Here is a 15,995-nt window from a genome sequence, read left to right as displayed (position 1 = left end):
CTCTCTCCATCCTCTTTATTTCTCTCTCTGTCTGTGGTTCTAGTATTTGCATGGTGATTTGCATCCAATAATGCCAAGAATAACAGTTGACTTTATTTGTGGTATCATGTGTGTGTGTGTGTGGTAAAGGATCATGAGTTATGCGCCTGTTCTACGAAAGCACACCACTTTCCCAGCAGAAAATCACTGTGAAATCATTGTAACAACATCATATGGGTTCATGGGGTCCTCAGTTCTCGTCATAGATGCGTGTATATGATTTGAAAGAAGTACTGTGTACTTTTGGAAAAGAAATTCACGGTCAGAAAGTTTGAATTAGTTGAATTAGGTAGTAATACAAAGTTAGAGACAGTTATTTGAGAGCCTATATTTCCATAATGGAATAAACAAGCTGAAAAATAAGAAAAATAAACAAAGTAACTGAAATAAATAAGTAAAAGTAAAGTGAAATTGTTGTCGTTGACAGTTTGTGTATTCAGTTTATTCACTCATTATATTTAACCAGTGAAGATTTTTCCCTTTTCTCTTTCTAATCTCTTAAAATTTCTTCCCATAAACTACATAGCGCACCTGTAAGGGACACTTTCACTCCCCAGTGAGCAGCACAGACACTGGAAATCCCACTGCACCAATGCTTCATAGAATTTTGAGCGTTCATTTTTTTCTAGAAGGAGTTTGGCTGCAATCTTGGGAAGTGTGCATTTGCTCTAAAGGCCCCCCCCCTCATGATGTGACCCTGAGGTTAAGCAGCATGTGACTGGCTCAACAAAGACGAGGAGGAGGAGGGTGAGGAGGAGGAGGAGGAGAAGGAGGGGGTGCCAGCCTAGAGGAAAAACCCCTGAAGAATTTTAGTCTGTGAATGAAAGCATCACATGGGCTTTCCAACTTTGTGGACTCGTCTCATATCTCGGTGCTTGGAGTCTCTGAACTGCAGTAAAACCTTGCTGTAATGTGGCCCCTGATAGTCTTCATTAGTTTCATGTTATGTTTGGATCCCAGCTTTCAACAGTTCCCCCGTCTGTGCGCCACCCGGGAGGCCTTACGCACCAAGGAGTGCTGCCCGCCTTGGGAAGGGGACGGCTCGGCCTGCGGAGCCAGCTCGGGTCGGGGCTTCTGCCAGGATGTGGAGGTGCCGGACCAGCCCGACGGGCCGCAGTACCCCTTCTCCGGCCTGGACGACAGGGAGAAGTGGCCCTTGGTGTTCTACAACCGGACATGCCAGTGCGCAGGGAACTTCATGGGCTTCAACTGCGCGGACTGTAAGTTTGGCTACTTTGGAGTGAACTGTAACGAGAGGAGAGAGTCTCTGAGGAGGAACGTATTCCACCTGTCCAGGGCCGAGAGGATCAGACTCGTGTCCTACCTCAACTTGGCCAAGCAGACAGTCAGCAGGGACTACGTCGTGGCTACAGGCACCTACCAGGAGATGGAGAACGGCTCCAACCCGATGTTCGCCGATGTGTCTACGTACGATGTGTTTGTGTGGATGCATTACTACGTGTCCAGGAACGCGCTGTTAGGCGGCCCCGGGAACGTGTGGACCGATGTGGACTTTGCGCACTGGGCGCCGGCGTTCCTCCCCTGGCACCGCGTCTACCTGCTGCACTGGGAGCACGAGATCAGGAAGCTGACCGGAGACATGAGCTTCACCATCCCATACTGGGACTGGAGGGATGCCCAGGGCTGTGACGTGTGCACGGACGAGCTGATGGGGGACCGGAGCCCCCAGGATCCCAGTCTCCTCAGTCCAGGCTCGGTCTTCTCTTCCTGGAGGGTAAATCCACTCAAGTCCTCCAGATTCTTGCAGAGATGTTGCCAAAAGTGTACTGCTCCTACTCTCCCTTGAACTTTCAAAAGTATTAACGTAGTATTGATTGTTTTCTCCAGTAACTTACTGATTTTTGGTTTTGTCCAAAGTGACGCCTTCACAATGATTGTTTTGTCACATCAGCAGTCCAAATCTCATAATTATTATAAAAAAAAGTGATTAAAGTAGCAAATCCTCATATATGAGAAGCCGGAAGCGTGAAATGTTTTTACATGAACAATGACTTCATCATTGTCAAAATAGCTGCCAGTTAACAAAACCAAAACAAACCAAACATAATATTGTATTAACTTGACATATTTTGTGTGTAATTTGTAAAGTAACTAGTATCTAAAGCTGTCAGATAAATGTACAATACTGAGATGATGTTGCGCAGAAGTAGAAAGTGGCATGAAAAAACATAACTCAAATAAAGTACAAGTACCTCAGATTTGTACCTAATACAGTGCTTGAGTGAAACTCCATTGTCAGGCTCCACCACCACTTGTTGCTTATGATATTTACACATGTATGCATATTTAAGTTCACCCAAAAATGAAAATTCAGTCATCACTCACCCTCATGCTGATGGAAAGACGGAAGCCCCAGAAATGTTTTGCAGACAAGAAAACCCCCCAGGACTTTCTATCAGCATGAGGGTGAGTAGATAATGACAGATTTCTCATTTTTGGTTGGACTTGTCCTTTAAAAGATCATGCAAATGTGTAAAAATATGTTAAATTGATATCACTTGAGTAGAATTATCTGTTGATCAGGATCATAAAAATGCTTACATAGTTCATTTCTTCCCGCTTGGTTGAGATTCACATTGACAGTCATTAACACAGCACAGTAAACCTGACTGTGGTCGTTATCAAACTCGCTGAAGCCGATAAATGTCTGGTTCCTGGATTTATGCCGATGCTTTCATGCGCTGTATTGCAATATGTTCCTGTGTGTCTCCATCAACAGGTGCTGTGCTCCAGAGCAGAGGACTACAGCAGCAGAGGTGTGTTGTGTGATGCCCAGCAAGAAGGCCCACTAACCCGTAACCCTGGAAACCACAATCGTAACGTGGTTGAGCGATTACCAACTTCAGCAGAGGTGGAGTTCACTCTCAGTCTGACAGACTATGACACCGGCGCCATGGACCGCAGTGCCAACATGAGCTTCAGGAACACTCTGGAAGGTCAGATAAGCTTGACCGCAAACACACACACTGGACTGCTCCATCTTAAATTACATACAGCTCTGCACTGCTACTCTTCACTCTCACTGCGTTAAAATGTGTTACTCTGCCCGTATGTCTTGGCTATGTGTGGGCTAACTATGTTGTGAAAGACTTCTCACTTTAGTTTGCGGCCTCAAGCAACGTACATTTAGTTTATTTGCAGTGTGCGGCTATAACAGATAAAGAGATACTCAGCAGATTCAGGAAGACTCATAGTCTGACAACTCAAGTTGGTTTTAATAATGCATCATAAAAGATCCCTATAATGCATTAGTAACACCAACATGGGTATATATGAACCCATATGCTGCCATTGTTTGGTACTATACTTTGTCAGTGTAACTTGTGGACGATTACTGATTCTTGAGTTATTTATTAGTGATCTGCAGATGAGTAACTAGTCATACGTAACAACTTACACATAAAACCTTTTGAATTATGCAGTGAAAATGAAATTCAGTGAAGCTGTGAATCAAAAGAACTATGTTGTGCATCACTGTCTCCTGAGGCTCAGGTGACATCTGCTGAGATCTCAGTATGCGTTAAGATAAGATAAAATAAGATGAGCTTTTATCAATCCCACAGCTGGGAAACTCGCAGCTGCAACACAGCGGCAATATAAAGAAGCATCATTTCAAGGAAAGTAAAAAAAAAAGAGAGCAAAACAAGCAAACAGTGTAGCGTTTACTTTAGGCTTGGTTGGGTTTGGATTACAAATTCTGCACAATTCCAGCTATTGAGGGAAGGCTAGATGACACACTGCCAGACATCTATTTTCTATAAATAGTGGGTTGAATATCAGCACATAACCGTTCAAATAAAGTGCTCCTGCTTACACAGCTTTATAGGCTTGCAGCTTGCGATGGTTTCCTGGGATACATCAGATCTGAACACAGTCATTATCATCATCATCTTGTTGTTTCTGTTTACAATTCCCCTGACGCAGATTCAAAAAAATGCACTCCAGAATTATTTCCTGGGTGTACAAGGATACATACCTACATGTATACCCTCGTACAGGTTCCTTGGATGTATACTGTATGTGTTACAGTGTTGTTTAATGTACCCTGAAGTCATACTTGAGTAAAAGTAAATATATTGTGTTAAAATGGCATTGGTAGAAGTGAAAGTCACACATATGAATACTACTTGAGTAAAAGTTTCTATCTCGAGTATCAAAAGGGGATGTAAAAGTAAAGTATACATACATCTAAATGTATACTATTATAATTTAGTGATGGGCATTTCATTCAAGCAAAAATGCTATTTGATAGTCACGGGGAACGATTCGAGGATTATTCATTTATCTGAAAATCTGCTGTTTGTGTGCACTGTAGCATATAGTGGCACACGCTTATATTGACCTTGCTTGGAAAAGACCATGCTACACAAGTTTTACCGGAGCCTGGTTTTAAGAACGCAATTCTACCAAGGCCTATAATAGTGCGACATCCAGTGGTACCGCGTTATTTCCAGGCGTTGTTAAAAACAATGGGAAATATATTTTTTCAAACTATGAACTACTAGATGAACTATTTTAATTTTAAAATTTAACAAATATTCTAACATCCGGAAATAGCGGCGCATCCCTACTGTGATTAAACACCTGACCGATTATCTGATCCAATATCAGTGGATAGTACTGCGCTTGTACTTTGCACTTTGTACTTGCAATCTGCAAAAAAACTGTGACTAGTAACAACATTCATCATACAAAATCTGGAAATATTGTACTTGAGTAAATGACCTTGTTACTTTGGTATATCTCACGCTTCCTATGAAAGAAAGCTCGTCCGCTGTAGGAGAGCCTCATGGAGACTGCCACTGCCATACATGTCCTTTTTAAAGATACAATGCTTGTCTGTTTGACAGGTTGATTTTGGGTGACAGTATCTCATTTTACAACAAAAAGAATTTGTTTTCCTCACCACTGAATTAAATACTTCTCTTCTTGCAGGATTCGGGGATCCACAGACTGGGTTAGGAAGCAGCTCTCGTATGGGAATGCATGCTGCTCTCCATGTGTACATGAACGGTTCCATGTCCTCTGTGCAGGGCTCAGCAAATGACCCCATATTCCTTCTCCACCACGCGTTTGTTGACAGGTGAAACATTTTCCACTTTTTATCATTTCAGAGCACTCTTGCACTTAACAGCTTTACCTTATTTGTTTTCTTTCTCTATAAAAGCATTTATGAGGAGTGGCTCAGGAGGCATAGACCATCTGCGGCACAGTATCCAGAGACTAATGCTCCTATAGGGCACAACAGTGAATACCACATGGTGCCCTTCCTGCCTCTCATCAGAAATAGAGAATACTTCATCTCCAGCAAGGACCTTGGATATGAATATTCATATCTGCTAGATGCTAGTAAGTTATATTTTGGTGGAGCTTTTATTTTCTGCATTGATTTGCATTTGCAGACATAAATTGCTGCTTTGAATTAAGAGAAAAAAAAAAACAACTTCTTGTATCTTTTTCCAGACCAGAGGCTGGCGGAATCCATACGTCCTTACCTGGAGGAACTACAGGATGTGTGGCCCTGGTTGTTGCTTGCAGGGCTCTGTGGGGGGATTATAGCACTGACCATAGCCGCTGCTGCCGTAACTGCAAAACGGCGATACCGAGGGTCACCTTGGCTGCAGGTGGGGAGGTGGAAAAACTTATTTGCTCTCCCGGAAAGACAGCCACTTATCTGGAGCAGCGATACAGAGGAAACCAAGCACCGTAACTACCAGACAACGATATGAAGACACAGCCAGACTTATGAATTTTAATATCAAAGCACTGTGAATGAGATATTACATTGACTAACTGTAAAGAGCCTATAATCTTTGTTAATGGCGATGTATTTCAGCTGAATTAAAAGAGTAAAAAAAGTGCATGTAGGAAATGGTGAAATTGGTTTCAACTTAGCTTGTCAAATTGTACCCAGACATGGTGTGTGCAACACTTGTGGTTTCTGTCATGGATCTGTTCCACAATGACTTGTCACGTTTATTCTCAGGGGTTCACATGGTGTCAGCTGACTACCTTTAAAAGCTGCTTCTGCCGTGTTGCAGCACGTTGCATCACTCATGTGCCCCGGCTTTTATTATGAACAAATGATACCAAACGTGCATCTAGCTGCCATCCAGAGCAAGAAACACAAAGTCTTCAAATCCACACAAGCCTTGGGGGACCTTTTTTCCCTCAAATTTATGTGGGCGTTGACTGAACCACATTTTGATTAACGTTGATTCATGTTTGTAGTGCGAGACGTGCGTTTGGGAAGGGAAAAAGGTGATAATGTCTGCACAGATGTCAAGGTCTGAGACGTCTCCACAGCGCCAAGACGTAGTTCAATGCTCTTACCTTTCAGTTGTGTAACAGTTTAAAAAAAACTTTGACATTTGTAAAAGTCACTGCAATTCCCTTAAGTTGCATGTGGTTCAAAATCCTCACTTGAAAGGTTACACCTACTTAAATCGTAGAGGAGCTTCATTTCTCCAGGTCTGAACTGTCAGAGAAGTGTGGCGTTGGTATCAGTCTGTCAAACCTTGCTCTGCATAAGAAATATTCAGACACACACACACTCCACTCCAGTCCAACAAAAATGTTTATTTTTGGTAAGATATACTGGTTCCCTAATAATTTCGCCCTCATTCAGCCAAATTGAACTCATACATTCGAAGCCTTGAGACATGCTGTCTAGTATAGCATTTTTATAATACAGTACTTTCTCCATTGGCATTCTCAGATATTACAGTACATTGTCATTATTAAAAACTGCGCATTGTTGTGTTGAGATAAATACAGCATTGAATATTTGGAAGCTTGTACTAAATATACATTAGGTATAATCATGAGGAAAAAAACAAATATGGAGCAAATTTATAATTTTAACAAGGATTTTAAAAAGGTGTGATAAACAAGTTTAAAAGTCCCAAGGAACTATTTTATTTCTTATCACACAGTTTATTCAGAATAAACTCCACAGACACAAGTGCGGACATTTTAGAGATCCAAATTTCCTACTTTAACTACATAGAGCAGCTTCATTACCACAGGCATGGGAATACATCTGTGAAGACAGCATTTTGACTGGTGGACAAAATGCAATCATTTATACAATTCATGAAAAGGATGGAATGAGTCTTTTCCAGAGATGGTCCTAACTGTCCGGTACGACGAGGAGTACACATGAAAGGCTTCATGGGTCTACATCTGACTCGTATCTTATTGTTTGGTTCCATTATCCAGGGGATTTCAGTGCAATTAACAAGTGTGTCATCGTTCGACTTGACTGAAAGTCAACGAAAAGTAAGTGTCCCCCTCCTACTCAGTCTGTATTTGTGTGAAAAATTATTGTAAAAATACTGAGAGATTCTTTAGCATTCCAACCTACATAATGACCAATAAAAATGGAACAAAACTTCAGAAAAACAGGCAAAAATCAAGAACGAAAGGGGAAACCCCTGTAGAGGCCGAAGTCCCACGACAGCAAAAGAGAAGACTCTTAAAAGAGGTAAGGAATGGACCGTGTCGCTTGGATTCAGCTAGAATAAACATAATGTTTTTATTTTAATTCCTCATCATTCGTCATCCTCGCTATCTGATTCCTCTTCTTTTTTCTCGTTCTCCTTGGGTGGGGGGACGGGAGGAGGGAGGTCCAGACGAGCCCATGACATGACCTCAGACTTCTTCATGGCTATCTCGATCTTGGCGGCCATCATGTTTATTATACTTTTACTCACATCTATCACCTAGAAGGAAAAGAAGGACACAGAGAAAGATGGAATTAATAAACAGGTGGTAAAAAAAAGACTGCAAGACTGTTTGCTTTGAAAATAGGGTCTTTTGATAATCATAAAATAAACATATTACGGTTCATGAAGAAGCTGTACTTACTCCCCACAGGCTAATTTTCTGCTCAAATTCCTTCTCTCCCTCAAATATAACATGGATGTTGAGCTGAAGGGGTAAAAATAAATACACATTAGTTTGAGTAGAACACAATGAAAAACTATGCAGTGTAGATATGGACATACAGTAAATAATTTGACAGGCTGCATATAGCCTCCCTCACCGTGGTGCTGTTTGCATCCACGTAGCTTAGCTCTGGGACGGAGTTCTTGGCGTAGATAGAGATGATGACCTGCGTCCCGGTCTGGTGCCAGTCAAACCGACACGGAACCACTTTCTTACCCTGCAAGAGGGATTTCAGATAAACATTTGATACACACATTCAGCTATTGAGTCTCCACTTTGACCACTAGATGGAGTCAAAGCTGAGGACTTGCACACATAAAATGATGACTTGCTGTCACACCTACCGCGTCTTTTTTCCTCCATAGATGTGCTCCCTTGGTGCAGCCCTCTTGAGAGAGGAAGGTGTTAAAGTCGGAGGTTTTCCTCTTACAGCAGCTCCAGTATTTCATCCTGGAGATGCAGGAAAGACATACACCCGCTGGATTTCTAGCAGTCGATAACTTGTCACTCAAGAGGACCAGAAAACAAGACTAACAGGAAGAGTAACAGGAAAGTACTAGTGTTGCTCTTCACGCTTCTTTTACAGTTTCCAGAGAATTTCTACTGTTTCATGTCAATAAAGTGGAATGAAGAGATGGAGAGTAAAGGGTTTTTATGATCAGGTAAATCATTATCAGTTATACTAACCCTTCATGGAAGATAGGAAATCCAGAGTGGTATGAGCACACATCCGAATCGCTTGCAGGTCCGTCAAAACTCTGTCAGTAGCAACAAAAGTGTGGTTCAAAGACTGAAGCAGTTTGTTCTTGTTTGATTAAATTGTACAGTATGACACTCCTCGTTCTTCTTGTTCTCCTAAAATAATGAAACTCTGTTTATAATAATAATAGTCAGGTTATTGAACTGACAAGTCTTAAATGATTTCTCCAGTACTTTCAATTCTTTGCAGATGAATGGAGTCATGTAGAAGGATCTCTTAAAATCTATTTCCTATTATTTTCTAATATTATTGTAATGATAGAGGTGAAATTTTCTGGGGATGAGTAATGACTGAAATGTTCTTTTGAAGTGCCAATTTATACCCTACCAAGACCTCGACTGATTAATCAACTAAAAGCAGGCAGCCCTTGAGAGAATATCTCATGGCTTTCAATCAAATCAGTTAATGTACAATTATGTAAATCATTAAAGCCCCACTTCCAAGCTTCTACAAACCCAAGTCAATACACATGATTCTCACAATTTATTTTCTAATCTTGGGGTTTCTGCTCTGACAGGCCAGATTATCTTGAGCACATTTTTTGTTTTTTTGCTTTGCATTCGTCTCAGAGTGAAAGTTGAGGAGGAGGAGGAAAAGGAGTTGGATCTACTTCCCTTCACCCAGAGCGCTGAGCTCTTTTGGTGCGTTATAATTTCTTTGTCAGGATGAGCTTGGAGGATTTGTTTTTGTTTTCGTTTATTGACATCTGTTCATGGAAATTTTCAAATATGGTAATTGAATTTGGCTTAGAACTTGAGAAAAAGTGGAAACTTATTTGGCAGATTCCAGATGCGTGAATCGAAAAGGGATTCAAGCTGATGTTGCCAAAGCCCTACAGAAGTATAGATAGAGTTGAAAACTTCCATTTCCACAGCATAAGAACATAACATATTCACCTACTTTAGTACAACCTCCATTTTTACAGCATGTTCCAATCTTGATCTCGTCACCGTCTTCCTCTAGAGAGACAGAAAGAGAGACACAAAGAATTGACACCCACACTTTGAAAGGCACCTAAAAAATGCATCCACAGTTATGATGACTTGTCCCATCCCTGTCAGCTTTTACTTAGATGCCACAATGTGATTGATGCAGGTGAGGGCAATTTCCCAACGGCCATCCATTAACTTCCACTGTCAACATGACCTTTCAGTCTACTAGGAGTAGATGGTAGTCGTCTATGATAAAGAGGAGAAGTGTATGTGTAGAAAAAGTTCTGTTCTTACCTTTCTTCTCTGCCCCATTTTCGGAAAGCTTCAGTTTCTCCAGCGCCTGCTTCAGAGAACCGGAGACTTTATGCTGCAATCTCACCATCGGCTCATCAGCGCTGTAAAAAAAAAGAAAAAGAAAATTAGGCATGAAACAATTAGAAAGGGAGGGAGAGAAGGACTCTCTTTTTTAATTAAGCTGTTAATTGAAAACTAATTGGAAGCGTATTGTGGTCTTTATGCAATGACTACATCATCTGCATCTACATCATTTCAAAATTAGGTCTCGGGCCCAAAGCCGGCCTAAGACCGATACTCTACATGAAAGGAGTTCCACTATTCAAACATAATCGCCTCATCAGTCGCCTGTCCACTCTCTTTTGAACACTGCTGGGAAGTATCCAGGGTAAAAGACCGTGGAGCGCCTCCGACTATCCTGTGGATCCTCAGTGCACGATTGATAATTTCAAGCTGATTTAGTACCTTGGATACTGCACCTATCCTTTTATGTGTTTGATACTAAGCCAGAATACCAAACAGTAGAATGTAGCTCATGAAGCTAATAAGGATGTAAAGAAGCCAGCTTAACGTACTGAATGGAAAAAAGGGAGCTCATCTTATTTCCTTTGTTTAAATGTGATTTTAAGATTCTGAATCTTTGTATTTCTAAAAAATGTTTTGCTAAATATAAATATTTCTAACCTTGGTCTTTTTATTGCCTCCTGAGGTTTTGGTGCTGTGATGATGTACTCGTTAAACTTTGGTTTTTGGTCATCCGCGTCTTTCTTTTCTCCCGATGATGTCACATCTGGTTTCACCGGCTCAGGGGGCTTTTCCTTGTTGTGGGGACCTTTTGTGCAGCCCTGCCAGGAGAAAAGTCACCGGGTTGGACTCACAAACAATGAGCAATCAGGCCAGTATGTCCACAGCAAAAATGTGGCAGTCAATGCCTATGAAACAATAGACAATGGAGACTTGACCCTGAAGGATCAAGAGTATGGATTAAAAAGGAAAGAAAAACTTACAGCAATGCTGAGGAAATCTGAGAAGTCGGTAGTTCTTCTCTTGCAGCAGGACCATCCCTGGAGAAAGTCAGAGAGACGTTAACTTTGAGCGGATAACGAGACACAAGCTAACGTTGCATTTTCAGGCATTTTACCTTCAATGCATCATGGAATACTGGGACTCCTGGATGATAGGTGCAGCCATCTGTGAAAATAAAACAGAAATTTAGAGGAAAGATATAGCGAAACAGGTGGACCAGCATCAGATAATACACAAACCTGACTGATTATTGACTTTTGAGTTTTTCTGGCCTAATTCTAGTTTCATAAAAGAAACAAACTTTCAGCTTTCAAAACACACCCCGAGCTGCTCACTGAGGCAAAAAACCTCATTTCTTTTACAGGATGATGGTTTGACTTGTAAAATAATTGTTTCTGAATGTGTTGAGGCAATCTGAGAACCAGCACCTACAAATGATCTATAGAACTTTTCAGCTGTTTGATGGGCATCGACCCTTTGATGGTAAAGCAACAACATCTGTGATGTCTTGTCTGCACTCGCTTGTCCTTTCATATGTGGTACATCTCTCAAAGGACTTTGGTCAGCAGTGTCTGATGCTGCCTTCACAAGGCAGTCAAAAAAATGTGGGTAGAAAAAGCATGTTTTCTTATAGCTGTAGAATAACATTTTTAGACCAGGGCATCTGCAGCACTATACTACTCAATTATAAGGCTGTTTTGTCTCACATTTGACCGTTTTGAAAATATTTCAATTACTTGAGCAGTCCTATTTGTTTATATATGCACTTGGCTGGTCACTAGGTGTTGGCAATCTTTCCAGCAGTATTTGATGGCCATATGGGGTCAAGTCTGTCCAGTATTTATTATAATGTACTCAGGCAAGTGACTTTTATTCTTGACTAAAAATGACCTAATATGCTGAGGTGGATGAACATAAATGGTGTATAGATTGTCACTTATGTTGTGGAGAAAAAGAACCGATCACAGGTCCAAAAGTGACAATGATACAGAATAATACATGGTTAAAACAAACACCAAACTACAGACTTAACAAACTAAAAAAACCCACAACGGATAAATAGAATTGAAGCTTTTGTAGAAAATGATTTTCTGATACTCAGTATTCAACTTTGATTAAAAATGGACCATATTGTTACATAAAACTTGAATCAGATTTGGATATTATGTCCTTGTGAAGTGCAGCACTGACAATAAATAGATAAATTATGAAAGTGGGAATTAGGAAATGAACTGGAAAGATTTATTAAACTATCCTTTTAAAAGGGAACAAATTTCTGTGGAAGACAAGACAAGTTTTTCAAATGGAGGCGAAATTTAAATATAAGCAACATAAAAGCAAAACTAGACAAAAGACAATCTGAAAGTTTTACACACGTACAAGTTTAAACCGACGGCTTTATGATGCACTTGAGATGACATCAGAAAGTTTGACAAATCCTCATTTGCGATTTGCTTAAAGTGGAAAAGACAGCATGATTTTGTGAAATATCCTCTTTTTGGATCTGGCTTACAAGACATGTCACGGTGGGATGAAAGAAAAAAAATGACTGTGTCTGACCATATATCAAGCATTTTCAAGCACTAAAAGTAATGACAATACTCGACTGTTATGAAATGAGGTATCAAATTAAAATGGAAATCAGACTTGACTCTTGCAGTGAGTTACTGGTAATAAAAAATACTATGATTACTTTAAGGCAGGGGAGGCTATTTCTAACATAAATGGAAATAAGGGACTCACTGAGGTTTTGTGTGGGAGTTGAAGACAACAATACCACCTTGAATGTTCAATTATATTTAGATCATATTCATGAGCAATCTTTATCCTACATTTGAAAACTTAAGATTGAGAATTGAATTACTGGGACCATAATCTTGTCCTGACACAGCCAGTATCTTCTTAATGGTGTTGTTGGGGTACTGCACTTCTGGAGGTTTGTCATAAAGAGAGCAACTTAATTTAATTTTGTGTGTCAAATCTGGAAACAAACTCAATTATTGCTTTAAACATGACAAAAGAACTAATTTTCTCATGAGTGGTGTTTCGAATGTATTTGACTCCCTAGGCATCTTGTGTAACATTAAATTAAGGATTTGGCCACTGTTTGGGAAACGATAACGCACTGTAAACATATCACGACTTCATTTGTCAGATGTCCTGATTTCTAAATGAGGCCCTTGGTTATTGGGGAGGCTGCTGGCAGGAGAAAATGTGGGTTCAATAAACATGCTTTGGCTCTCATTGGTATAAGCCCTTCTAGAAGTAAAGAAAAGGATTAGCTCATGAATACATTTTTACTTCTTTCTGTTTCCTATGGGTTTCTGAAGAGCAGATGAGCTATAAATATAGCTATAGCTTATAATTTCAAACCTAAAATAATTACAGAAGGAGGTTCGGATTTCCTTATGTGCATAGTGTATAAGAGGCTGTGGTGATTATGTTAGTATCAAGAAATATACAGTAAATCTAGTTAGGGCTGGGTGATATGGCCTTAAAAAATGATCACAATATTTTTAGACCATATCACAATACACACCACATATTAATATTCTTCATAAACGCTAGGTTTGGGTGACAAAATCAAGTATAGATCTGCACAATATTGTCAATAAACTGACATTGCCATATTTTGGTTTATATATATATATATATATATATATATATATATATATTACGATATGAAAACTACAGGAATTTCCTCCAGACAACTTGAAAAACTCTACTTGGAAAAAGAAATCTTTCTAGAATGATTGAGGTGATTTTGTAGGGTCGTGCATTTGATCAACAGAAGCACACAAGCAAAATACCCTAAAGAACCCTTAAATCAGACTAAATTATGTTATATTTGACAGACTTTTCTTGTAGCTTAGACATCGAAAATGAGAACTGTGCAACTTTTGAATTTGTATAAAGCAGCAAAAAAGGACGTGTGAGTTAATTTACTTTACTTGACATTGCATGACCTGTGATGTGACTATGACTATGCGATGTCAATACTGGAACGATATACTGTTCAGCCCTATATCAATAATACATATATATCGCTTCTGAATATCTGAAACAATTTCTATATATTTATTTTTTGCAGTATTGATACACTGCCGTACTCGTCGTGCCCACAAAGCAGCACCTCCTTGAGAAGTAGATTAACTTAGATGCTGTTGTTCTTGACACACAGTACACAAGAAATGTTATATTTATCTTTAAATAAAAATCTACAATTTTATGCCCTCAAATGTTTTACCAATTTTCCCCTGAAGTTGGAATTAAATATTGACATTTTTGAAAGTATTGCATCAAAGTTAGAAATTCCAGTATCGTGACAATACTTTTATTGATATTGCGACAATAATAGTAGGGATGACAACTGGTACCTTTACAGAATATTCGCACATTAGATTTTTGAGAAGTTATCATCATCATAATGACTAAGTGGGTAAAGGCAAGTAGTAGAACAAGTAGAACAGGCCCTGGCTGATTATCGGGCCGATATTCAGCATTTTACACACATTATCAGTGTTTTATCAGTCAGACTGCCGATAAAATAAACACATTTTAAAATATGCTACTTTAGCTCTAATGCAGCATCCTCTCACACAATGGCCTGCCCACAACACTATCTGATTGGTAACCCGTCACAGTTAATAGCCCATAAACACTGGAATCTGAATCTGCAAAGTAACTAAATTCATCAAATATACCTAGTGGAGTGGAAGTATAAAGTAGCAGAAAATGGAAAGTACTTGAAAATTGTAGTTAAGAACAGTATTTGAGTAAATTGTACTTTGATGGTTTATTCCATTACCGGTTGTTCGAAGTTTTGACACAAAAAGTTTTGTTTTTATAGCAAATGGATATCCACATATTAGTTTTCAGTCTTCTCGATTTCTAATAATCAGTATCGGCCCTGAAAAAGACATCAGTTGTTCCCTATTCTGGTAAATTCAGGAAATCACATCACTTTACTGTAATGCAGCCTTTAAAACCAGGAAAAGACAACACTTTGCCATATAATGATATAACTATATCAAAACACAAGACAATATATAGTCTCATATGTTCTCTTTAATTTAGTTTTACAGTAAACAGCTCCAAAAGCTGTTGTAACAAGCCATCTGATGGATATTTGAACTAGTTAATCAGGCCAGGGGAATAATGTTATAACTTGATGAAATGAATAAAAACAGACATAACGGTATTTCATACATCTAGAGACTATTTCCCCTAAAGAGTTAAACCTCACTGCTGACTGCCTACTCTGTTTGACTGTCTTTGCTGCCATTCGAGTTGTCCGGGAAAAAAAAGTTATTTCCCAGTTTTAGCACTTGTGGTAACACAGTTATTTGTACGGCACAGCACTGAGACATGTGCTGTAGAACAGACTACATGTAACACAAAGGCTGAATGAGGTGTTTCCTCTACTGTAACTTTATACCTCTTTCTGTGTGCCCTGTCCGGGAGAATGCTTCTTCAAAGTCTAACCTCTAACCTGCTAATCACACAGGAGCTTAGCATGCTAACAACACCGTGAGAAGTCAACGAAGGCCCACGTGTTATTAGCTTCCAGAGTTATACGACACTAAAGCAGTGTTAATGAATGAAGCTGTAAGTGTGTTGGGTCCTGTCCGCTTATAAAAGGTTAGCTACATGGGCTCACCAGGCCTGCTCGCTGTAGAAATTTCCAGAATGATCAGAGGTTAGCTTGCTAGCGGAGTGTTACCGGGCACAGCGATAGTTAGCGTGAACTACAAGATACTACTCACCGTCTGGGTTATTTTCTGGATCAAACCGCTGTCCACATCCCTTATTATAACACAAAACAGACATGCTGATGAGTGAAGTGGGCTTAACCGATGGCCAGATTTGTAATTCACCACTAAAAAGCTCGTGTGTGAGAGATACAGAGCCGCAGCAGTTGCCTCACACTGCTGTACATTACACCGCTCTCACTTCCGGATGTTGTCGGCTGC

The 15,995-nt window shown here is 39.8% G+C and overlaps 2 protein-coding genes across 2 annotated transcripts; one reads left to right on the top strand and one right to left on the bottom strand.

Moving 5' to 3' along the window:
* The first annotated feature begins 949 nt into the window (after positions 1–949).
* Positions 950–5,789, top strand: LOC141006622 (tyrosinase-like). The gene is made up of 5 exons (XM_073478845.1): positions 950–1,774; positions 2,780–2,996; positions 4,996–5,143; positions 5,228–5,409; positions 5,524–5,789. The coding sequence occupies exons 1-5, from the start codon at positions 950–952 to the stop codon at positions 5,787–5,789; spliced, it is 1,638 nt and encodes a 545-aa protein (XP_073334946.1).
* A 1,186-nt stretch (positions 5,790–6,975) lies between these two features.
* On the bottom strand, positions 6,976–15,995 carry chordc1b (cysteine and histidine-rich domain (CHORD) containing 1b). The gene is made up of 11 exons (XM_073478849.1): positions 15,789–15,995; positions 11,138–11,187; positions 11,004–11,060; positions 10,681–10,841; positions 9,997–10,097; positions 9,671–9,729; positions 8,698–8,768; positions 8,355–8,460; positions 8,108–8,227; positions 7,930–7,992; positions 6,976–7,784 (listed from the first exon to the last, which is right to left on the bottom strand). Exons 1-11 carry the CDS (start codon positions 15,850–15,852, stop codon positions 7,614–7,616), a joined length of 1,023 nt encoding a protein of 340 aa, XP_073334950.1. The 5' UTR covers positions 15,853–15,995; the 3' UTR covers positions 6,976–7,613.

Source organism: Pagrus major, chromosome 13 (assembly GCF_040436345.1).
Source record: "Pagrus major chromosome 13, Pma_NU_1.0".
NCBI classification, from domain to species: Eukaryota; Metazoa; Chordata; class Actinopteri; order Spariformes; family Sparidae; genus Pagrus; species Pagrus major.
Note: the sequence above shows the minus strand (reverse complement) of the source record. Positions and strands in the feature narration are given on the sequence as shown.

Excerpts from the sequence above, each read along its gene's own strand:
- chordc1b (XM_073478849.1), bottom strand. The coding sequence starts at position 15,852 with ATGTCTGTTTTGTGTTATAATAAGGGATGTGGACAGCGGTTTGATCCA. Across the intron at positions 10,842-11,003 it reads CAGATTTCCTCAGCATTGCT|GGCTGCACAAAAGGTCCCCA; the intron begins GTAAGTTTTTCT and ends TTCTCCTGGCAG. Across the intron at positions 9,730-9,996 it reads AAATGGGGCAGAGAAGAAAG|AGGAAGACGGTGACGAGATC; the intron begins GTAAGAACAGAA and ends CTGTCTCTCTAG.
- LOC141006622 (XM_073478845.1), top strand. The coding sequence starts at position 950 with ATGTGGCCCCTGATAGTCTTCATTAGTTTCATGTTATGTTTGGATCCC. Across the intron at positions 5,144-5,227 it reads CACCACGCGTTTGTTGACAG|CATTTATGAGGAGTGGCTCA; the intron begins GTGAAACATTTT and ends TCTCTATAAAAG. Across the intron at positions 5,410-5,523 it reads TTCATATCTGCTAGATGCTA|ACCAGAGGCTGGCGGAATCC; the intron begins GTAAGTTATATT and ends ATCTTTTTCCAG.